This window comes from Melospiza melodia, chromosome 15, assembly GCF_035770615.1.
Source record: "Melospiza melodia melodia isolate bMelMel2 chromosome 15, bMelMel2.pri, whole genome shotgun sequence".
NCBI lineage: Eukaryota > Metazoa > Chordata > Aves > Passeriformes > Passerellidae > Melospiza > Melospiza melodia.
The window spans coordinates 2,374,351-2,398,629 of record NC_086208.1 but is presented as its reverse complement, the minus strand read 5'-3'; the positions used below and the strand labels follow the sequence as shown (position 1 = coordinate 2,398,629).

General features: G+C 50.5%; 1 protein-coding gene across 2 annotated transcripts in view; it reads right to left on the bottom strand.

Moving 5' to 3' along the window:
- Nucleotides 1–211: 211 nt before the first annotated feature.
- The window catches only part of CSNK1G1 (casein kinase 1 gamma 1), a 99,624-nt gene continuing 75,556 nt past the window's right edge, over nucleotides 212–24,279 (bottom strand). Inside the window, exons 8-15 of one of the 2 annotated variants that reach the window (XM_063169320.1) lie at nucleotides 21,944–22,029; nucleotides 19,848–19,932; nucleotides 18,107–18,255; nucleotides 16,012–16,116; nucleotides 11,267–11,374; nucleotides 8,538–8,644; nucleotides 6,413–6,436; nucleotides 212–3,516 (exon numbers count right to left, since the gene is read on the bottom strand). In XM_063169320.1, coding sequence (XP_063025390.1) covers nucleotides 3,462–3,516; nucleotides 6,413–6,436; nucleotides 8,538–8,644; nucleotides 11,267–11,374; nucleotides 16,012–16,116; nucleotides 18,107–18,255; nucleotides 19,848–19,932; nucleotides 21,944–22,029 — 719 coding nt within the window. In that variant the 3' untranslated portion in view covers nucleotides 212–3,461. The remainder of the gene's footprint in view (nucleotides 3,517–6,412; nucleotides 6,437–8,537; nucleotides 8,645–11,266; nucleotides 11,375–16,011; nucleotides 16,117–18,106; nucleotides 18,256–19,847; nucleotides 19,933–21,943; nucleotides 22,030–24,279) is intronic. The other variant, XM_063169321.1, reaches the window with a different exon arrangement.

Genomic DNA, 24,279 nt, shown 5'->3' with positions numbered 1-24,279 from the left:
GAAGTGGGAATGTGTGTGCCCAGGGAGAAGGGACATCAGCACCACCATGCCCTGGCCCAGCTCCATAGGGCTGAACCACCCACGGCTGTAAAGCATGAAGAGTTGAGAAGGTCCCACAAGGTCCCACCCATGCATAGTCCCCTCCAAAGGGAACAGAGGGTGACACAAGCGCCCAGCAGAGCCAAAGGAAGACAAAACACAAGTGCCGTGGTCAGGCTGAGGTAATAAATACTTCTATTCATGGAGAACAATGCAGCAGTGCAATGTTTTATTGAAAAAAAAAAAAAATCATCTCACTTGATACCTCAGAAGACTGCATCGCAACGTTGGAGGGCCGAGAGCGGCGTCAGAGGCACCTGCACCAGGAGCCCCAGGAGCCCTCCCCTGCCTGGGGCCTCCTGGCTGCCAACTGCTCCCGGCACGGCGAGGAGGGATTGCCCAGGATAATGCCCTACATCCTTCCACAGCATGGCTGGCTCAGTCTGGCTGCTCACCTTGTCACCTCCCAGCTCCCCGGGGACAGCGGTTCCCTCAAGCACAGGACTTGCTGGTAACCTGCTTTCTTTTCTTTCTTTTTTTTTAAATTTTTTTTATTTTTTAATTTTTTTTTGTTAAAAAGCCACCCCACATCTTTGCCCTGTTTTTTTTTTTTTTTTTGAAGAGTCCAACGTACGATTATAGTGCAAGAGGGCTTGGTACAAGTGAGCATTACCAGCATGCCGTGGGGGGACAGTCCTCCCCTACAAACACATCATTGTAGGATTAAAAGAACACCGTTATCTCTGGAGAGAAGCTGTAGTGGGTCACCATGAAACAGCTTTCAAACCAACCCACTTAAAAACAAGGTCAGGAAAGTTTCTAAACGATCAAATACATTCACTTAAAAAAACAAAAAACAAAAAACAAAAAACCCCCCAAAAAACAACGAAACAAAAAGAAACCAAAAACATTTAGGAACAAAACCTGTTGAGATGGCCCCTTTCCCCCCCGCCCTCCCTCACCCTGCAAACACTTACATATGCTGCAACTACAAGCTGCTCCTTGAGTGGAGGCAGCGAGGAATGACCAAACACGGCAGGAGATGCAGAAGGAATCGAGTTCTGGTGACAGGCACTTAGTGGGGCTTGGGAGGGCAGCAACGGAAGTGTCTCAGGGCCAGCTCTGTGGGCAGCGGGCAGGGGGAGCGCCCCTGCCCCTGGACACCCTCCCAAGATGCCAAACCATGGTTTCCTACAGCGGAGAGAGGAATGCCTGTGCCACGGACGCGGCTTCTGGGAACCACTGGCAGCCGAGGAGTTGGAGGGAGAAAGGTGGAATGTGCCCGTGGCCGTGCCCTCCCTGCGGCACACCTGGCACCTGCCTGTGGGAGGGGAGTGTGCCCTTCCTGCCCCGCTCCCAGCCCAGCCCAGCCCACGGCCTGGCTGGAGGAAAGCTCTTTGCTGAGGGGGAAGGAAGGAGGTGCACGTGTGAACCGAGGGCTCTGCGCCTCCGTCGCGCTCTCTGGGGTAAGGCATGGAGAGAACGCAGCCGAGAATGGAGGAGAGATGCCCTGCTGGCATCGTGGCCAGGAGGGAGGCTTTAACACCCTGGCACCACACCAGTGTCTGCCTGACTCAGGAATGCACCAGGAGCAAGCCCAGAGCTTGCTGCCCAGGCTGATCTCGTGCCCTCTAAGCCTGCTCCTACCCAGCCAGGGAAACTGAACCTCCTGGCAATGCTGCTCTGTGAACTCCAAGCTACACAGCTTAGCATTAAATCCAATAAACAAGAATGAGATCTAGTCTCTCCCTTTCCTCCCTTCATGCTCTCCATGAGTTTTGGGTAAGCCAGGCCCAAGTTTATGACAACTGAACTATTCCAGCCTGATCTGGTGTCACACATGGAAAGACAAAGTCCAATTACTTATAACCTCCCCAAAGCTGCTTGAGTTCTCCCACAGCCCTGCCACCTCTCCAGTAACCCCTGGACAGCCTCCTCTCCAGTTTGGGAAACACTGCAGTTGGATGCATGATTTCAGTATTTTTCTGGGTGTGCAAAGCACCCCAAGCCCTTTCCTTGCTATTGGTTTGGCTCAAAGTGGTGCAGGAGAAGCGTGGCTGCTGCAGGGCTGGGATGGTGCCCCGTGCTCACAGAGAGGATGTGAAGGCGATTCCAGTCAAACCTATCTGACCACCGGCAGATGGGATCAGTGTTAAGGCATGAAGTATCCTCTCCCCTGCTGGGGATGCTTTCCTCCCACTAATATGTTCTTGCAGAAGGTTCCCAACCAGCCCAAGGAGGGATTTGGGAAGGCTGCCTGGCTACCCACACCGAGAAACGCCCACATTTCAGGAAATGGCTGTTTCCCAGGAACCTCAATCCTGATCTACCTCTCAGACCAGCACAAATTTCTCTGGCCTGGCAAAAGCCATGCCGCTCCCTCCAGCCCATGCCGGGCATCAGCCTCGCCTCTCTGGCCAGCTGGGTCAGGCACGGCGTAGGAAACCATGGCAAGGACATTCACTGGCAGCTAGGAAGGGTGATTGGAAATTCAAGTATGCTTTCCTCAGCGCGCGGCCCAAGGTGGGCGTCAGGAGCCCCAGACTGGCACGAGGGTTGTGGACATCCCCACTCCACCAAGGGCATTTCCGTGCACCCCACCATCCTCCCCGCTGGATGTCTGCCTGCGCTGGCGTGGCCACGCAGAGATCCACAGATACAATGTGCATCTGTAAATGCTAAAAATAATAAAAAGTGCAACGACGTCAGCTTCTTTAAAACAATCCACACTGCTCTGTTACTGTCACAGGAGGGAGGTGTCAAGGGAGCCGGAAAAAAAAACCCTAACTGGAACAGTAGATTGCAAATTTCTCACAGCTTGCACATTACAGTGTAACTGTTCCCAAGGAGCCACAGAGAGAACCCGTCTCTTCCTGCTGCAGCAGTCAGGCCCTTCTCCTAGCAACTCTCCTGCCTGCCCCGCATCCTCCTGCCCTCTCCACAGCCAATCGAGCCTATGGAATTTCTTCACTTAATTAAGGAGGGAGGAGGACAGAGGAGCAGAGTGCAGGGGAGGGAGGGGAGGAAAGTGAGCAGGAACTAAGCACAGTCCTCAGGTTTGCGTCAACGATGCCTTCACCGTAAACAATGGGAAGGAGGGTCAGCCAGCCAGCCCCCCTCCCAGGGCGACCAAGACCTGAGCCAGCCACAGTCCTGGTCCCAAAAGGAGCTTCAGGCTTGGAGTGAATGAGGGAGACCATTCAGCAGATCCACCCCAGAGTGGTTTGTTTTGGAACGTTTTCTTCTCTTTTTGGTTTAAAATGTCACTTGGGTTTGTTTTTTTTTTTTCTTTTTTTTCTATTTTCACTTTTCTCTCTTCCTCCTATGCCTCCTCCTCCTCCCTCCTAAAGAGAAGCCCCTTCCAGTAAGACAGGGCAGGAGCTGCAGGCGTGGTGGTTCCTGCAAGGCCCAGGAGGCACCGGTCACTTGTGACGCTGAGCCGTCTTCTTCCGTTTCCTCTTAAAGAAGCAGCAGCACCTGGGGCACAAAGGACAAGCAGGGAGAGTCAGCCCCACGCCTGGCAGCCTGTGATGTCCCCACAATGTCCCCATGATGTCCCTGCCGTCCCCCCACCTGTCCTCATGCAACAGCATCTCTGCCTGCCCGGCCTGGGCCCCACCACGCTGCTGGGATGGGTGACACCTCCAGCCTGCACTGGGACAGCAGGGGTGTCTCACTGCCAGGCCCCAGAGTGCCAGCCAGGCTTCTCCCTCCCAGCTGGGCTTCTCCCTCCCAGGCTCCACTGGAAGGCAAGGAGCCATCTGGGAAAGCAGTAAAACAGGGACCCAGGTGCTCCACTCCCTCTGTCCCACCCCAGAGGAACTGGGCTGGGGAGGTGAGCTCTGGCTGCTTTTCCCAGCCACAAACACACGGTTTTCACCACTGCTCACTAACAAAACAAGTTCCAAAGAGACCTTGGCTCAGGGACCAGGTTTCTTTACTGAACCTTTCACAATAACCAGAGCTTCCACCTTGGATCAATCACTCAGTGCTGGGATGCAGAACCCCTGCTTCTTCCCCCATCCGCTGTGAGGGTGGTGCACAGGGTTAGGGGAAGCAAGAAGGATGGAGAGTGGAGGCTGAGGTGGGGAGGGAACGCCCAGCGCAGCTGAACCGTGAGGAGCGGTGGGTTCCCTGTGGGATGCACTGGGAGCAGTCCTCCAGAGCCTGAACTCCTCCTGGCTTCCTGCAGAATTCCTTGGTGCTGAACATGTATCTACCTTCCTGCCCTGGGCCCACTGTCAGGAATGCTCTGCACATCTGTCAGAGTCCTCCCAAGCTACGTGTCTTTCTCCATCTGCTGGGACAGCTGTCCCTGGAGAAGCCTGGGTGTTGCTGGAAGACTGCTCTTTCAGGCTGCTGGAAGGGATGCTTGGATAAACAACCAGAGTAGACCACAGAGTCTTAGAAGATCCTGAGTTGGAAGAGACCCACAAGGATCATTGAGTCCAACTCCTGGCTGGACAGCCCCAAGAATCCAACATGTGCCTGAGTGTGTCGTTCAAATGCTCCCTGAGCTCTGGCAGGCAAACATGAGGACGCAAAGACTGTTTTTTCCTACAACCATCTGTTGTAGGCTAAAAACATTCCAAACCACTCTAACATCTTCTCCAGACTATTTTTCATTGGGTCCTTTGTGGAGTGTCAGCTTTACACCCCTGTCCTCTCAGAGCTGGAGGAACTCTCACCCAAACACTTGTCCCTGGGTGCACAAGCTTCACTCTGGGGTGCAAAAGTGATGTGTGAGCACAACCTGCCATGAGCTGAGCCTGCCAGCACAGATCCACTGCCTGGGAGAACAAACAGCTCTCCCTGTGACATGGAGAGCTCCCACAGCCCCTCAAGAGGAGGGACTCCTCCCAGTGCATGGACTGATGTCCATGATTTGTCTCTAGGCTCCTGAAAGGCCCAGTTCAGTGGTGGGACGAGGAGAAATGCGAAGCCCTTGTCCTTGCAGGGCAAGTGATGCCTCCATGGCTGCCCACCCACCCTGAGGTGTTTGTCTGCCACCTCAGCACCCCCACCCCAGGCTGGAACCCTCACCCCAGGACTGCTCTGGCATTTTGCTGTCCCGGGCCATCTGGCACCATCTCCTGCTTTAGCCTGTTGCAGTATTTGTCCCACAGCAGCCACCTTCCTCCATGGCTTGTGCGATGGAGAGTCAGGGGGACGTCACAGGGAGAGGATGGAGGATGCATGAGTGATGGTTTGGCATGCAGCGGGTAAGGGAAGAAGGGGCTGAGCAGCACTCGACTCCTTAGGCACCGAACAAAGGGAGCTGACTGACTTCTGGCTGGTTTTCTTGTGACTGTCTTTTTAGGCTCTTACTCAAGAGGTCCAGGGAAGGGTTCAGGAAAGGAAGTCCTGGCAGTTCAGACAGGCAGAGGCAAAACACCAAAATAAAAGGATAAGGCAGGCTGACAATTACAGAACGTGATCTCTCTGCATGCAGATGATGCCCAAGAGAACAGCCCCAGACTACGACATACAGAGAAGCCAGAGATGCCAGAGGTATTGGAGGCAATGCCTATGGAGAGCAGGGCAGAGTCAGTCTCCCATCCAACAAGGACATTCCTCGCCACACACAGCCCTGGCCCCCTCACTCTGTGGCAATTTCCACCCGTCAGCCCACCCTGGAACCTACAAACTCATCTGAGTGTCTGCATGGCCCTTCCCTTACTGGGTACGTGGCTTCCCCAAGGGGCACCTCCTGGGACAACCTGAGACTGGAACACTATAGCTTCAAAGGTCTGATAAAACCCCAAGCTGAGCTTGGACCAGTGCTGATCCCAACCTTCCCACCCCTTCTTTCTTGGAGAAGCCCATTCACCTGCACCTTAGCTGGCTGGAAAGGAGCTACCTGTCCTCTCTCAGTAGGGGCTCTGTGACTAATGAGGACTCCCTGGCCTTGTCCTTCCATCCTCTCTGGCCTGTGCTTCTCCAAGAGAAGACTTTCCAAGGAAGTGAGTGGCCCTTCTCCTCAACACTCAGTGCAGGGTTTTCCCTTTGTAACCGTCTGTGTGAGGAATTCCTGCAAGAGGCTCAGCCAGCCTAGGCCTGACTCTGCCCAACTCCATCAGGCATCATCTGCTCACAGACGTAAACGTTTGGGGGAGATGGAAAGCCAAATAGGAAAGGATTCAAATCTGATTTTGCATCCATCCATTCAGAGATCAGCCAAATCCCTCAGCCTAGTGTGGCCGGTCAGACACAGCCCATGCCCTCCCCAATATTGCAAATGGTCCTAAAATCAAAACGGCTCTGGGTTGGCTTTGACTTTGTGCCTTTTTAGCGTTTGGTGGGTTTGGTTTTGCCAACCCCAGTCTAGTCTGGTCCGCTCCCCCTTGCATGTGGACTGGAGAGAGGGACTCACCACAAGTTGAGCATTTTCAGGCAGCTACAGAGAGTATAGAGAAAAAACACAGAAAGGAAGAAAGAGCGATTAGTTCACAGAGGTGGGATGGAAGCGAGTCACTGCAGCCATGCAAACATGCAGTGCAGAGCGGCAGACACACAGCAGGCCTGCCCGCCGCCCGCCCCGGCACTCACACCACTCTGCCCTCAGGTCCTCAGCTGAAGGAACTCCAGGCCACCATCAGCTCTTGTCCCCTGCAGCTCCAGCAGCAGCAGAAGGGCCTGATGATGGATCTGCACCTGGGCCTGCCCTCCAGCGACACCCACTGCCAGGATCAGGAGCTTCTCTCCAGCACGCTCCAAGCAGGAGCGCTGGCACAGCTCTGCCTGTGGAGTGCCAGGGAAAGCCCAGCCCACTACTGCACAGCATCTCAAAACACAGAGCCCAGCTCCAGCTCCTGCCAGCTCTCTCTGGCACCCTTTCCTGCAGAGCAGAATCCCAAAGTCCTTTGTCCTTGAGTGATCAGATGTAAGGGAAGACAAACTCTCCCTGTGGCAAACAGAATGAAGTGACCTATGCCTGGGAATTACAAACCTGTCAGTGCAAAGCAACATATGCTCTGCTTCCCAGCACCTCCAAAACCGATCTGGGAGCACACAAACAAGGGCTGGAGAGAGACAGGACAGCTCCATGTGCAGTGGGATAGGGCCTGGGTGGCACAGCTCCTTCCCACCTGGCTTGATGTCTCCCTAGTACACAAGAGTGGGGCTGGACCTGGCCTCACTGCACAAACATGGGCTGGAGATGTTCCTGGTTCTTCCTTGCACTGGGTTGTTGGATCAGAACTGATGAGGATGACAATCTGCCCCATCCTAGGAGACACATGCCTGGGGGGACCCCCTTCAGAGCCCGTGATGCCAAGCTGGTGGTCTCTGCTGGCCACACAACCCACATCTAACAGGAATGTTGCCCACTCTGGAAGTTGCTCCTCAAGATCTCCCCCACCCTCCCAGCTTGATGAGGAGCCTGCAGCAAATGTGAGGCTTCCTGGGCTGGGAGGAGAAGGTGTGTCTGTGGCTGCTGGGATCAAGGCAAGGCCACCTACCAGTGAGCAAGATCCCACACACATGGCTGCCCAAGGGACTGGGGAATCCCTGAGGGAGTGGGGAACAGAGAGCACAAGACCTTCAGGACAACCAGCACAGATGACACACACCTAGGGACCTTTTCCATCCATGCACCCTTCCTTACACCTGCCACTTTTCCTCTTCATACAGAAGTGCCTGCACAGGTAGAGGCAGACAATGGGGGACAGTGGCACCAGGATAACCCAGTCAAATAATAACCAGGCAGCTGGGCCATGTGTCAGCACTGACCAGCTCAAAGGCAGCCCTGGGCCTACTGGCCCCTCGCTTGGGGATGCCAGAACTCTGTGGTGACCCTGCAGTGACAGGTCCTGGTTTAGTTCAGAGGTGGTGACAACGTGCAAAAGGTGACATGATGGTGCTGGATACAGGACAGGAGCCAAAATGGTCAAAGCAGCAGCTCCAACAGCAGTTCTCACACCTACAGGAGAGGTCAGCTTAGAGGGAGCACTTTCCCCTCCACAAGCTGCTTCTGGTTCCTCTCACTCAGCTTCTCAGGGCTGGACCAAGAGAACCCCCAGGGAGAACAACCCATCCCTGCAGGAGTTACTTCCAGCCTGTTCTGGATACCTGTCACACACCTCTCACAGCCAGAAATGAAGTGACAACTCTCAGACCAAGGATCTCTTTGCTGAGCTATGCTCAAGCTACTCCTACACTCTCAGCACAAAAGCACAGCGTGTTCTCCCTCTGCAATGGGGGCTGCTCACTGGGATTCCTGAGATCAGCTCCCAGGATTTTGGTATCTGTGCTCCTGAAATGTCTATCTGGCAATACATGCTCTGAGTAAGAATTATGTTCTCCAGGCATGACAAGTGTCAAAGAGAAGCAGCAGCAGCAGCAGCACTGAAGGCACCATGCACAAAAGCAGCAATAGGCAAGGAAAAGGGCATGGGACACAAGCACTGAGGACTTTGCCACAGAGAAATGTCCCCACTCGCTTCCCAGGAGAAGGATAATGACCAACCAGTGGAAAGGCTGTGGTAAAGCAAACGTACTTAGCTTCCTCCACCACCTCCACCTCCGCCTGCGCTGTGATGGGTGCGTTGGAGTGTGCTCCTGTGGGGTCGTCCACGTTCAGCTCCCCGTTGGTTGAGCTCACCACCTGCAACACAAAGAACACCCTGTTCACGAGGCTCCCTGCTGAGGGCATGGGAAAGCTGACAAATCACCATGTACTCCTGTCTCTTTTCACCTTCTCAGGAGGCTGCTGAGTTTTGTGGGTGCCTTGGAGGCTCCAGGCTGGAGCAGCCAAGGCAGAGCAGCAGGCAGGGGGCCATGTGTGGGCTCCCCTGCTCACACTCCTATGCCAGCCCATGACTTGGCATTGAGAGGCCCCTCTGGGAGTGCAGGCACTGGTGTGAGCACTGACTGCCAGCCCTATCTACTCACATGAGCTCTACCATGCTGATTGTTTCCTCCTGGCATTTTTACAGGTGAGCAGCTCAGTCCTGTTGCCTGACAGGACCTCCTCTTAGCCTTTCTACAAGGTAAAAGGAGGCATTTCCCATGGGGTGGGGATAGGGGTGGTACTCAGAACTCCTGGTGGCTCTGGATGATCTGACCACCAGGGATGAAGGGAAGGAAGCCCTTGGAGCAAATGTCCCCTAGTCGGCACATTATGTTAATTCTGAATACACACTAATTTGAACACCAGGAGCTGCTGTTTCTGCCAACCAGGCCCCTTGGGCTCTGCCAGGACAGGTTAGAACTCGGCTCACATGATGCTCAGAGCTCTCCTCAAGTGACAACTCCTTGGTCTTCACCTCTTCCCTTACTCATCATGCCTGGGCTGCCCTGGGTTCTCCAGACCCCCATGCTTCCCATGCAGTTCTGCAGAGCACTGGCACTTAACTGTGTTGTTCGCAGGGCTCTTCCCACACTTTGTTCAGTTACTTGTTAAATTCCATGTTACAAAAGGCTTTGATTTTCCTCCTTGCTTTTCACTTCATCTTCATGTGGCAAATTCTGCCTTAAAGGGAATGGAGACTGGAAGCTGCTGACCTGCCAAAGTCCAGCATGAGCTGGGGCATCTGCTGAGGAACAATCCCAGCCTCTGCAGCTTAGCAGCCACACACAGCACATTTCCTGTTCTCAACTGCAGGTAAGCAGAATTTTAGTGCTTACAGTGGCACAAGGAGCTCGTAAACTGCTCAGGTTGGCAACTCTTCCCATTTGATTCTAGGGCTGCTTCAGTGCTGCTGTCAGAACATTCCCCTCACTGAGAGGGACCAATCTGATTTTTATCATGGCTCAACATATGTTATACATGAGATGAAAGACTCCTGTAAGAGCTGTACATGCTGTGCTAGCAGCCCCGTCCCTGGGGAGGTTTCTCACAGCCAGTCAGGGCAGAGAAAGCCTCCATGACCAGACTGTGAGTGACCTCTCCCACTTGCCCATGAAGGATGCTTGGGGAATTCAGGCTGTGGGAAGAAGATTAACACATAAAAGCAGCTAACTACAACACAAGGAGAGCCATTTACTTTGGGTTGCTAGGAGGGAGCAGGGGATCACTTGTAGGATTTGTAGTCTTTCTTGTAGGCTCATTTTATCGTGGAACGGAACACTCACATAAAAAAAGGTAAATAAGAACATTACTCTGTACTGAGTGCTGAAGTTGTACAATCACAGATTGGTTTGTGTCAGAAAGAACCTTTACAGTTCATCCAATCCAACCCCTTGACATGGGCAGGGACACCTTCCACTAGAACAGGTTGCTCCAAACTCCACCCAACCTGACCTTGGACTCTTCTCCAGGTTACTCTCTGCTCACATCTGGGAGCAGAGCTACACATTCATCAGGTCCTCCTTATTTTTGTTTTTCTGTTACTCACTAAAATATTTTTAAATTAAAAGAGAACCAAGGCTAATCAAGCCAAAACCACATTAAACCCAAGTTAGTATCAAGAATGACTAAAAATGTCAACCTAATCTGCATTTTCCTTAGGGACACCTTGCACTACCTGTCTCCTTGGCTCAGCTCTGTCCTGCTCCAAGCACTAATTCCCATTTCACCAGAGCCATTGTTCAGGGTGTTGTGTCTGACAGCAGAGCCAGCTCTCACAGGAAAGCTGTGCCAAAGAGGCAGCAATAGCAGAGTTCTTCTTTGCTTGGATGACTCCTGCACCTTCTCTCCAGCTTGTCCAGCCAGCTCATTCACGCTTTAGTGCCAGACAGTCCCTCAGCAAGCCTCAGTGACAACCAGGACACGTAGGGCTTCACAAATAGGAATTTTTCAGGAATTTAAAAACACTGGTAGTGCCAGCTCTAACACTGTCTGTTGCACATCCTCTGCTCATCTCCTGGCAGTGCAACCCCCTGGAGATCCACCTTGTACCCACTGTGCCCTCAAACTGGTGGTGATCTGCTGTGGAACAGCTCAACTCTTCCCAATATTAATGGGGACTATGTACAACAAATCCTACTTCAGCTGCCTTGAGCATCTCAAAGATAGAATAGAGGGTACTTTATAGACCAGATCTACTAATGCCACTCCTTTTTGTTTTCAGTTTAACAAATTTGGGCTCAAAACTTAAAAAAAGCTTAAAAATTTTTGTTGAAACAGTAAAAGCCATGGTGTTGGCCATCACAGCCTGGGTCCCTCCCAAACCATGGCTTGAGCATGATGTATGGGACAGCACCAGTGAAACTGCTCTCCTGACCACAGCATTGCTGCAATTTGAGGAGAATTCAGGGGGTTTAACACAACAGAAGGAAGAGGTACCTGCACAGATCCTCCATGTCGATCTGCAGCCAAATGAGATGTCAAGTACGAGGTATTTGTCTGCCGGCTGGGCTGGATCTCCCACTCCCCTCGGCGATCCGATGACGCCTGCTCAGGAGTTCAGGAGCATGAAAGAAACAGAAGGGAGGGCAAAAGGTGAACGAGGAGAAGAAATAAAGGTGTATTGGTTAGTGAGTTAGTTTCTCTGCAGAAAGCAAGGCATTGACACTTTTAGCTGGGCTAAAATTCCCCTTTACCACGTGCACCTCATCATTTACTTCCGTGGTGGCTGCAGTGACCCACTGTGGGAGTGGATTTCATCTCCTTTAGCTGCTGAATGGAGGGAAAGATCTATTCTGGAAATTATTTCTTTAGAACAGCTTCACTTCCATGGATTTCAGCACAGCCACAATTACACTGACAGTATTTAACTATGTCTGTCAGGCCACACACAGCAGAGCACTTGGCTCGGCAGCAGGATGGGATTCACAAAGCTCAACCTCCCTCAAACACATCTTTTTAAACTAAAATTTGCAACATAAACTGAGGCCAAACATTTAATTTCACCCAAAGGCAGTTCCACACGCTGATTCACCTGTGCAGTGCAGAAGGAAACATCCACACCTGCTTTACTGAAGAGAGGGTTGGGGGCTTTTTGGGTTTCTGCAGAAAAGTAGATAAGATGCTTCTGCTAACAAGTTTCCTCTTTGCCCTCAACAGAAGAACATCAGGTAATTTAAATTATTAGAACTTCATTTATTTTCTTAGAAGAATCACTCTGCACTTGCACGTGAAGCTCAGGTGGGTCACTGTTGGGGGTGAGGGTTTTTCCTTTTGTTTCTTTCTCTCAGGAAATGTCCCATCTGTTGCTAAGATACTTAAGAGAACAAAAGATGTGACTGGGAGGAGGAGGAGGAGGGGAAAGTGTGCAGCTGGCTACTTGAGGGGTTTCTCTGGGGAAGGGCAGAGTTACCATGAGATTTTAGACTGAGTGAAGGGGCTGGGTGCAGCTCCCCTCTCGCTGTCAGATTTTAGGCTGAGGGAAAGGGCTGGGTGCAGTTTCCCTCTCCCTCTCAGATTTTAGGCTGAGGGAAGGGGCTGGGTGCAGCTCCCCTCTCGCTGTCAGATTTTAGGCTGAGGGAAGGGGCTGGGTGCAGTTTCCCTCTCGCTGTCAGATTTTAGGCTGAGGGAAGGGGCTGGGTGCAGCTCCCCTCTCACTGTCAGATTTTAGGCTGAGGGAAGGGGCTGGGTGCAGCTCCCCTCTCACTGTCAGATTTTAGGCTGAGGGAAGGGGCTGGGTGCAGCTCCCCTCTCACTGTCAGATTTTAGGCTGAGGGAAGGGGCTGGGTGCAGTTTCCCTCTCGCTGTCAGATTTTAGGCTGAGGGAAGGGGCTGGGTGCAGCTCCGCTCTCACTGTCAGCATCAGGGGAGAATGTTTGAGCTGTTGTTTACTGTGGGGAGAATTGACTGCCACTGCTGGAGCCCTGTACTGCCGCTTCCTTACTGTGGGTGAGCCTTTGCTCGTAAGAGAAGCTGTAGGACTGGGATCTTATTAACTAACATCTGATCAAACTGGAAAGGACCCTTAACATCTAGTGGGATGCCTAAGAGGAAAAACAAGGACTGTGAGCCCCCTCCCTGCTCCAAGGGAGCCTCTCACGGCCATGTTCAGGAGCCTGGCTGCCACTGCCCAGCCCCGCCTGCCAGGACACCCCATGGATCCTGCTACAGCTGTGGAGTTTCTGATACATGCATTCACTACTCTGGGATCTGCCTGTCCCAGCCATGACAGCCACGGCTCTGAGGTTCCGGCTGCAGCCCTGAACGTCAGTCGGGCCCGGCCGCCATCCCCGCGTGAGGGAGCGGCGGCCGCGCCACAGCGCCCCCTGCAGGCGCGGGGGAGTCACCGCAGCCCTGCCCGGCCCGCAGCCAGCAGCGCCCCTGGCGGCCGAGCCCGGAACTGCAGCGGGGGGAAAGAGCCGCGGGCGGGAGAAGCCGGGCTGGGACTGGGACTGGGACTGGGAATGGGATTATGCTGGGATTGGGAATGGGATTGAGCTGGGATTATGCTGGGATTGGGAACTGGATTGATCTGGGATTGGGAATGGGATTGAGCTGGGATTATGCTGGGATTGGGAACTGGATTGATCTGGGATTGGGAATGGGATTGAGCTGGGATTATGCTGGGATTGGGAATGGCATTGTGCTGGGATTGGGAATGGGATTGAGCTGGGATTTGGACTGGAATTGAGCTAGGACTGTGACTGGGATTATGCTGGGATTGGGGCTGGGATTGTGCTGGGGTTGGGAATGGGATTGAGCTGGGATTTGGACTGGAATTGAGCTGGGATTGTGACTGGGATTATGCTGGGATTGGGGCTGGGATTGTGCTGGGATTGGGAAGGGATTGAGCTGGGATTGGGACTGGAATTGAGCTGGGATTTGGACTGGGATTGTGCTGGGATTGGGAATGGGATTGTGCTGGGATTGGGGCTGGGATTGTGCTGGGATTGTGCTGGGATTGGGAATGGGATTGGGACTGGCATTGGGGTTGGGATTGTGTTGGGATTGTGCTGGGTTTGGGGCTGGGGTTGTGCTGGGATTGGGAATGGGATTGTGCTGGGTTGGGGCTGGGATTGTGCTGGGTTTGGGATTGGGATTGTGCTGGGATTGTGCTGGTTTTGGGCTCAGTGCCAGAGCTGGGCTCTGTGGGCCTTGTTATACACACACACTGGTAAAGAACTGTTCATCCTTTCCCCATCTCTGCCTGAAAGCCCCTTCATTTCAAAGCTGTAATAACTGAGAGGGAAAGGGGTCATGTTTTTTCCATTCCCAAGGGAGGTTCCCACCTTCCTTGGCAGACCCCTGTCTTTCAAACCAAGACAGTCACCCAGCTTGGATGACAACATATCCAGTGCTCACCTAAGACCCAGGAGGATTTCAGCACACCTGAACCCAAGTGACCAGTATTAAGAATGCTTCCCAGGTCTGGGAAGTGTGGGACAAACACGTCTGTGTTGGCCTCAGCTGAATGAGCCACCATGGATCTGGGCAGGAAACAAGAGGCTCCAGTGGATAAACCCAGGTTGTGAGCAGTGAAAGTGTGCCCAGGGAAAGATTCCAGAAACCCCCCCAAATCACATGGCAAAACTAAAGACAGAGGGGGGAAAGGCTCACTCATCTTTGATTAAAACACTTCACTTTCCAGAGGAAAAGGCTACAAAGAGGTGATTCCACGTTAGCTCTTTACTAGGAGTCAAATATTGTAAGAGAGAATCTGCATTATTAGACCCAAGAACAAAAATTAGGCCATTAAATCTGGAGACCCAAACCCATGCCTCCAATTCACTTCTCGAGACATTTATTTTTTGCTTTTTTTCCTTTAGAGAAATGCTTTGCTCCAGACTTTAAGGGAACATCCTTCAGAAGAGAATTGTTTGTGTTTTTGTGAGAAGAACTTGATTTCCTTCGTGGCATATTAAACAATTCATCATCCTATAATGTTTAGGTGAAAACATGAGAAAAGCTGCTGTGCAATCCAGAACTGTGCAGCTCAGAAGAACAAGGCCTGCAGGCTGCCTGCATATTTTGGGATTTCTTTGTGCCTTTGTGAACTAAAATGCCTGAAAACGAAGCCAGGTGTCACTGTGCTGTCAAGGAAACACGATGCCTCACACATACACAATGTGAAGGTCTGTGGTAAAGGTGGACAATAGGAGACTGGCTGAACAATCCCCCCAAAACCAGGGGGTTACTGCATCCATCAGGGTATTTATTAAAGCAGATGACTCTATCAGGGCTCACACAGCAGCCCACACTCATCACCATGCTCACATGCTGCAAACAACCCGGCCTCCTCCAGCCACACTACCCAAGGAGGGGTTATCCTGACTGTAGCTGATGGACTGGGATGTGTCCTACCCTGTGCTAGCTGTGTGACCCTTCAGAGCCCAGGAAGGCTGAGCCCAGACAGGCTGTGACACCCCAGGCTTGGTTCTGTACCCACAAACCCCAGCTCGAGGAGCTGAGCAGAACCTGGAGGTTGGGGAGCAGAATAAACCTGGAACCACCGCCTGAGAATAACAGCAGCAACAGCTCCAGCTGGGAGATCTACTGCAAGTCTGAGAATTCTGTTAACACAGAAAACCCAAACTCTAAACACCAACAAAACAGCACAACGACAAAGGAAAAAATGGGAAATTCAATTTCCCCGTGGCAGCTCATCCAGACTGTGCTGCCTTCTGAGGGTTCTGCCCTGCCTGTCCTTTGTGTTCTGCAACCCTCCCACTGTGAACTGGACACTCCAAGAAGGACACATGGATGTTTTTGGGACACGCATCCCTGTCACAGCCACAAGCTCTGTGGGCAGAGGGCACCTGGGAACAGGCTGCTATCAGCACAACTCTCAGTCTGCTCCAGTCCATGTGTTATGATTAAAAGCACCTCAAAAATGTGGTAGTTACAGAATTTAACCATGCTGGATGATCAACTTTAACCTGTATACCCACAAACTGCAGAAAAACAACCCCATTCCAAAGTGGACTCTGGTTAGCTCACGATACTGAGGAATTCCACTGGTTGATACCTTATTTCAACAACCTTCAACATTCTCCTCAAATCACCATCTCTAAGTTAAGCAGGATTTGTCCCTGCTATGACCAAGAATCAGCCCCAGCTATCTATAATGCCATGTGGCTCCTGCTTGCCCAGCGCCAGGGAACTGGGAGAGGAGCCAAGGAACACACCTGATTGCGAAGGGCCTGCTGGGATGGCCGGTCCCGGTGGATGTGGCTGTCTCTGGTCACTGCAGAGGTCCCAGAATCCACATGGACAGATCCCACGGGAGTAGGCTGGAAAATAAGGTGTTGGTTAGGGCTAAGATTCTCACACGCACAAACCCACCTTGTCAAGCCAGCGGGAAGAAGAAAAACATCAAATCACTGCCCAAAGGAGCCAAGGAGAATTACAGCCAGGGATATAAAATCCCTGTGATTTACAGACATGAAATGCGGTGGTGGATACCAGCACCAAATGTCTTGTATAAAAATCAATTAAGAAGATACAGTTAGTTGCCTGTCTCGATGTCAGATCACACCTAGTGTGTCTCACACAGAATTATTACAACTGAAAATATACAGACTTGTTTTCCTCATCCCATTGTCTCACCACTTGTAAAAATCACGCTTGCATAGAAACAGGACGTGTTAAAATTAAAGCTTCATCTGCTCTCTTCTCACCAAAGTCATAATCCCTGCTCCCAACATCGAGATCTCCATGGCAACCACCGTGGTTGTCAGCAATAGCACACTTGTCTTACAAGGTGCTCTTTATCAACTGCCTTTGTAATTAAAGAAAAATGAAGGGAAAATCTTGATTCACAAAGGGAATGATTTCTTAGGAACTCTGTTGAGCACAGTAAGCATGGGGAACACTAAATATAGTTGGGACACTAAAGCATTGGTACCAAGTTTAGCACTGATGGCGTTTGATCTGGCACCAATGACAATTCATTTACAGATGTCATTACTGCTCTTTGGGGTGGGTTATGAGCAGAATGATCCAATGATCCAGAACAAAGAGCTTTAGATTCTTCTACCATATTTCCCCATGATACATCCTTTGGCTAAGGTCTTCCTGAGTTTAACTGGGTTTTGATCGTAAAAGTCATGCAATGAGATCAGGATGATGGTGTATGTACATGGAGTCATGGAACTGCTAAATGGAGGTTGGTTTCTCCCATATTTCCTTTCCATGTACTGCACAGAGCTGGTTTGGCCTCTGAGTGTCCTCCAGGATATTATGAGTTCAGGAGAGCAAGTTTAGATTAGATATTTGAGAAGAAATTCCTCCCTGTGAGGGTGGTGAGGCCCTGGCACAGGCTGCCCAGAGAAGCTGTGGCTGCCCCACCCCTGGCAGTGTCCAAGGCCAGGTGGGACACAGGGCTTGGAGTAACCCGGGACAGTGGAACAGTGGAACGTGTCCCTGTCCATGGCAGGAGGTTGGAACAAAGTGGGCATCACAATCTTGCCTTCCAACCCAAACCATTCGGTGATTCTACTATCCACTGAACATCCATCACAAACTCTGTTTCTTTTTGATGGGAATGTGACCATTATAGAGGGTTTCTGTGATTCTCCTGCTTTAAGGTGGATTTTAGATATTGGTCTCCAATCCTGTGCTGGACTAGTTCTAGCAGTCTCATCATGATCATTGTCACAAATAGGAAAATGAGGCTTGAATGTCCAGAGAGGTGGATGGGGCCTCTGTCCCTCAGGCACTGCAAGAACCCCCTGAACACAATGTCAGGACATCTCGCTGTGTTGAGATTTGAAAGATTCTGTCACTGACACATTTTATGAAAAATCCTTTTGCTAGGATTGTTCTCCTGAGAAGCTGAGAGGCCTCAGAAATGAAATGTAAACAATGGTTATCTGCTGCTGTGGAATGCAACAGGTGCATCTGTGATTGGTCTCATGTGGTTGTTTCTAATTAATGGCCAATCACAGTCCAGCTGTCTCAGACTCTCTAGTCAGTCACAAGATTTTATTATCATTCCTTTCTATTCCTTGCTAGCCTTCTGATGAAATCGTTTCTCTATTCTTTAGTGTAGTTTTAATATATAATTTTCTTTTAATATAATATAAATCATAAATAATAAATCAGCCTTCTCACACACGGAGTCAAGATTCTCAGCTCTTCCCATGTCAGGACTGCCTGCAAATTCCACAAGATTCGATCCTAAACTCACGGGCATTAACTGGGATTACTGGGAACAAGAAGGCAGTGCTGGGGAAGCAGCACCTGGAAGGCAAGGCATGGGATGTGGCAGGGACAACTCACAATTGGCCTGCCGACCCAGTCGTAGGCGTAGTCGAAGGTGTAGCCTTTCTTCTCAAAGAGCTCTGTGAAGATGGTCCGCAGGTAATCGTAGTCTGGTCTCTCAAAGAAGTCTAATCGCCGCACGTAGCGGAGGTACGTGGCCATCTCCTCTGTCAGAAAGGGCAAAAAGCGGCAGATTTTATCCTGAACCTTCCAAATGAGTTCCTAGAAACCAATGTCTGGGCTGCCAGCGCTACCTCTGGCTTTTCTCCTACAAGTCCTCGACGAAAAGCAATTCAAACACTTCTCAAGCAAAGATGGAAGTCCCACCTCTGCTCAAATCTGACTTCCACACCTTGATTTATTCTATAAATTTGTATAAAAATAAACAGAGTGAGAAATAAGCTCACTGAACCTGACAACAGGCTGCTCACAGGTATTTAGAATGCTCTTGCCCAGAGAAGCTGTGGCTGCCTCATTCCTGAAAGTGTCCAAAGCCAGGCTGGATAGGACTTGGAGCATCCTGGAATAGTAGAAGGTGTCCCACCATGACATTGGCACTGCCTGAATATTCAAAACTAGACTAGAAGGGGAGGCTCCAAGGTTAATTTACCTGAAGAGGGTTAATTTACAGACCAGGGTTTGGTGTTAAGATAATTAATTGCTTTCCTGCATCTGGGTCTCACTTTGCACGCACAGAATATTGAGTCCTAGGAGCTCATGTCCTGCCTTTTCCCAGCTCTCCCTTGGCTCATGGCCTTGACTTCAGCTGACAAAAATAAGAACAGTACTGCTTATTGATACTTAACTGTGTCTGTGGCTTGTGGCTTCCATGGAGGTAAAAAAGGGGGAAAAGAAAGGAGAAGAAAGAATCCTCTCTTTTAAGTACCTCCAGAAGGTGGAGAACAACCAGTTTCAGGCAAGGAAGGGACACAGCTCAGCTCTCTCATCTCCTGTCAGCCCAGACCTGAAGGAGCTGTGAGGAGGAGTACTGGCTAAAAGATGAGAACAGCCAACCTGAAGCTGTTCTGCTTGGAACCAGGTGGATTTTGGAATGAGACATCTGGGGAATTACAGTGACTTGAGTGAACAATGATCCCATTCCAGGCTTGCTGCTCCTCATGCTGGGAAAGACATGTGGCAGTACAGGAATGGGATTAATTGTGGGTGCTCTCCCTGGTGTCAGGCCTTCAGAATCACTCCACAAAACCTCCCAAGCCCACTCTGTGCACAAGGGACCCTGGAGAAGGCACTAACTCTGTACCCTGCTCCTCCAGCTCCAAGGTCTGTTAAACTGGAGATCAGGTGCTGGGCTTGGCTAGAAGCACTCTTTAGTAACACCCTCCTTAAAACTGCTCCCAGGAGGTGGGATTCATGGACAGACACATCATCCCACCTTCCAAGCTGGCCACCTACACCTGCAACACCTTCCATTTGGAAAAGAATTAACTCAGTAGTTTTAGCATGGTCATTTGGGAGAGGGAAAATAATGAGGAGCTCTTTTGGAAGGAAGCCAAGAAGTAAAACAGGCACACAAGGCCCTTGAGCACTGTCCAGCCTCCTTAATGAGAAGAGTTTTGTTCAATTTAAGACCTCAGGCCCTGCTAATTTATAGCAGCAGCTTCAGTTGTTTGCCAGCATGATGGATACACATAATCCAATACTTTCTGACAGAGAAAGTGTCAGAGATGTGCAGGCTCATCCCATTTAACAAGGTATGGCCACCTCCAGCTGCACTCACACAATCCCATCAGGGCTTTACCTGGAAAGTTCTCACAGAGAACTTCAACTGGAGTGTTTCTCTTTGTGTCCCCAATCTTCTGATATCTCTCTTTTAAGGTGTCAGCCTGCAGCACACAAAGACAAAACAGTTGTGGAGAAAGAGTTCAACCATGTGAGAAAGGACATGCTGTGTGGGAAGAAAAACAAGGTATTTAATGCCCATTCTGGGTGACATCAGGAGATGCTACTTGTAACTGAACTGCATCCTGGACTACACCAGTGGGAATATTTCACAGGAGAGAACATCCAAGGATGTTCAAACATCTTTGTTCATGAAAGGCAGGACCCTCATTAGTGTCTTACAGGGCTCATTTCTCACAGCCCAGTCCTGAGGACTGTGCAGGGAAGGTTTTATGGGAGAAGGAGATAAAGGTGCATGAACTGTGATGGCACATCTGGGCCTCCCCAGCCATCGAGCTGCCTCCACAAACAAAAATGCACAGCAGTTGCACAGCACATTCACAGCAATTTGGGTGAAATTCACAGACAATGCACAGCAATTTGGCTTTTCCTATGTGCAACAGAATGTTACCACATTGAATATGACTCTAGACCAGTGCACTTCTCCCAAATCCCAGGCTGCTCCCACACAGCCTTTCCTTTCACCCCCAAAGCATCCATCACTCAGCACTGGTTTAATATCTGGTCAACAAGAAAATGAAACTATTTGCACTTGGATTTCCCACCTAAATCAACCTGAGGCAGAGAACTCTGCTCCAGTTGGCACCCTAAAAGTGGGGTTTCTTGCCTCCATTTCAAAGTATGTCAGTTAGACCTGGCAGCAGCATAATTAGCACTGTAGACATTCTCTGCAGATACAGCCCTGACAGCGCAGACCAAAAATCTAAGCTGAGGAGACCTAGAAGGGCAAAGATGCCACATTCTAAATCCAGCTGGAGAGTCTGCATTTGCCCTGGACCTCCAAAAGGAGTCAACTAATTCTTATCAAGTTTAACACTGAACTGAGGGACTTTTGTAGAACTTTGTATAAACTTGGAATTATTTTAGAATAATTTACAGGATTAATTTAAGGCAGATGAGTTCAACTAAGCCAGAAAGAAAATACATACTAGAATAACACACTTACAGAGAGGCGTGGACATAAAATCAGAGAGACTCTGATTTCTTTCACAATCCCTTTCATGCTTGAAAAACCTTTTGTTGCTTTTAGGAGCTGTTGCCAACATTTCTGGCATGTGCCTGATGAGGCTGAGCTGAGACTGACTCTGGATAGGTGGTAAAAAAAAGCTGGACAAGTTCTATCAACCCAATTGGAAGCCACTGACCAATGCAGAGCTCTGCCAAGCAGCTCCTGAACCCAAAGCCTTGGCTCCTTTTTCCAACAGGAGCTGCTGTCTTTCCTGATGAGCCTAACTTGATCAGTCCCTTCACTCCCTTCAATGCCAAAGCTGAACACAGTAGCTTAATCATCAGGGAGGTGATGGAGAAGTGAAGATGCAGCTTCCAACAGCTCTGGAGCCAGCAAATGACTTACTCCTTGTTAGCTCAGCTGATGGATGTTGGCGGCAGTCAGCAACTCAATTTCTTGCAGCTCTCCACATTGTACACAGCATCTCATAAACTCCCCAGCACTGAGTGTCCAGTGTCTCTGGAGGGAAGCCAAGTCCAATACTTGTGCCAGAAAACCAGTTTTTCAAGCTGAAGTCCATCTGTGCATCTAAAGCCATCAAACTGCTCCATTATAAGCAGGGATCACAGATGCAGCTGGGGGATTGTGTTGCCGTAACTGGAATTTCAGAAACAATCACTGTGTCCCAGTCACGCTCCAGTTCAGGGCAGCTTCCAATCACAGCTCTCTTACTGCTGTCCCTGCCTCTCTCTGTTCAACTTTCTCTCCAAAATTGTACCAATCTGGCAATTTAAAGTGCCAGGTAAAGTATTTCTACCTTAAAATCTTCTCTGCAGCTAAACTCAATGCCTGGGTGTTAGGCTGCAAGGACACAAAGGAGAGGACAGTGTTTCTGGCTGGGTTTTGCCAATGTTTCCCCAGTGGATTCTCCTCTGGGTAGAGACTAGCCAAAGTTTTAAAGGACAAAACCTGAAGCTTGAACCTACCTTCAGTCCTTGCCAGGGCAGGCTGCCTCGGAGGAAATACATGAACATATGGCCAAGGGCTTCCAAGTCATCTCGACGACTTTGCTCTGAAAGAGAAGAGATGACAAATTATTGCTGCAGAAGCAGAAATGGCTCTGAGATCTCAGCAGCAGCCACACCTGTACCTGAGATAAAGGTACTACAGGGACATTCACTCACTGTCTGCAGCTCAGACTTTGTGCAAAACCAGAAGCTGTTTCAGAAAGCCAGAAAATGTGTAAAATCAGCCAGAAGCCATGAGGTAACATGGGAACTGCACAATCCAGCCTGAGGCAGAATGGACAACTCTTAATTGCAAAGGAATAAAGCAGTGCCTCGATTCTTCTCTGACCTAGCAGTGTCAGCGTTGCCATGTGGTGCTGGATCATTTCCTCTGGACTAAATGGGAATGGGATGCTCACAGCCAGCTGCAGGGATCTACCCTTGCACAGTGCCAACCCTTTCCCAATTTCCTCTGCTGCTCATCAGAGCAGATCAAAAATAGCTCCTTCCAGCACCGTGGAACACTTGCTGCTGCTGCCACATGCAGATGTTGTAATTATAAATGAGAGGGGGGGGAAAGAGGCACAGAGCCAAAGGAAAAATATCCTAAACAAGCGGCCAAAATGTATCCAAAACCCCTGGGGAGGATAGAAGAGAACAACAGATGTGGAGGCAACACTGGGCTGGGCTGAGCTGCACTCTTGGGTTCACTGAGCTTGTGGACTCATTTGGTGCACCCTCACCTCCTCTGAACCCCACCTGCTCCAAACAACATGATCCATGATCCATGATCCAGAGCAGATCCACTGCAGCCACTGAACCTGCAGGAGATGCTGGGAGTGGGAACACTCAGGAAAAGGGAACTGGAACGACAGTCCCTGCAGTTATCCTGGTAAAAAGGGGAAAAAAGGAGGATGCCCTGGGTAATTTAGTGCACCGATGCAGATGGCCTTCTAGGAAGATGGTTGAGTGCACTTGTCTCTCAGAAAAGCTGGAGTCAGACTCCTGTGTTTGAAACATGAAAAGATTGACTCCACCTGGGCTGGTCTCACCAGCGAAGCATCAGCTCCTCACAACCCCTGTGGGCAGGGACAGCCCACTCAAACACACCCCCAGAGCTGATGTGGACCCTTCCCCTGCATGAGCCACGGTGGGAGCTGAAATCCTGTGGGAGATGGGTCCTAAGGAAGGCACATGGTGCACTTCAAACACAAACACATCTTCCCTCCACATCGCCCTCATCAGCAGCTTCCCAGCCTGCTCCCGCTGCAGCCTCCCATTCCTCCATCCCTGCCTGACTCCTCACTTTCCAAAATTAGAAACCAGGCTCATCCCTCCTTACTCCCCAAAGACAGTGAGCTCTCCAAGTGGGAGCCAACATGCTAGGAGGCCTCCTGGAAAATATTCCATTATCTCACTGCTTGTATAGATTTAAGAGAATATAAACATTTAATAAGTTATTTTTTGCCTTTCAGCCACAGAAATGTAATCTTCTGTTAGGAAAGAAAGCAGCGAGGAGAGGAGAGGAGAGGAGAGGAGAGGAAGAGGAGAGGAGAGGAGAGGAGAGGAGAGGAGAGGAGAGGAGAGGAGAGGAGAGGAGAGGAGAGGAGAGGAGAGGAGAGGAGAGGAGAGGAGAGGAGAGGAGAGGAGAGGAGAGGAGAGGAGAGGAGAGGAGAGGAGAGGAGAGGAGAGGAGAGGAGAGGAGAGGAGAGGAGAGGAGAGGAGAGGAGAGGAGAGGAGAGGAGAGGAGAGGAGATGAAAGCCAGGTTTAAAGTTATTTAAATCATTCATTTTCTCCAACCAGTTACTAGGTCAGGGAACATCCAACTCTTAACACCTGGAACTGGAAGGCATTGGGACAGTGCTGTGCTATAAAAATCTATTTGTCTATCATCCAGTGCAGCAATCACTGCCTGCCTGCTTGTCTTTTATCAGTGCAGGGCTGCTCCCAGTCATTTAGTTCCTAATAAAAACTGTAATTATCAGGCTTCCAACATTTCAGCTGGCTCAATTCCTCAAAAGAAGGGAGGAAAAAAAAAAAAAAAAAAAAAGAGGCACACAACTGTAAACGGCATTGGGAGCTTCAGGGGCACAAGAGAGCTCAGCCAAAATGCTATGGGAGGTCTGCAGGATTCAAATGGCAAGCTGGAATGTGTCCAGGGAAGGAGTACAGCACCAGGAGCAGCTGAAGGTGCTGGGGAGGCTCAGCCTGCAGAAAAGGAGGCTCAGGAGGGACCTTCTGGCTGTGCAGAATCCTCTGACAGGAGAGGGAAGCCAGGGGGGCGGGGTTGGGCTCTGCTCCCAGGGAACAAAGG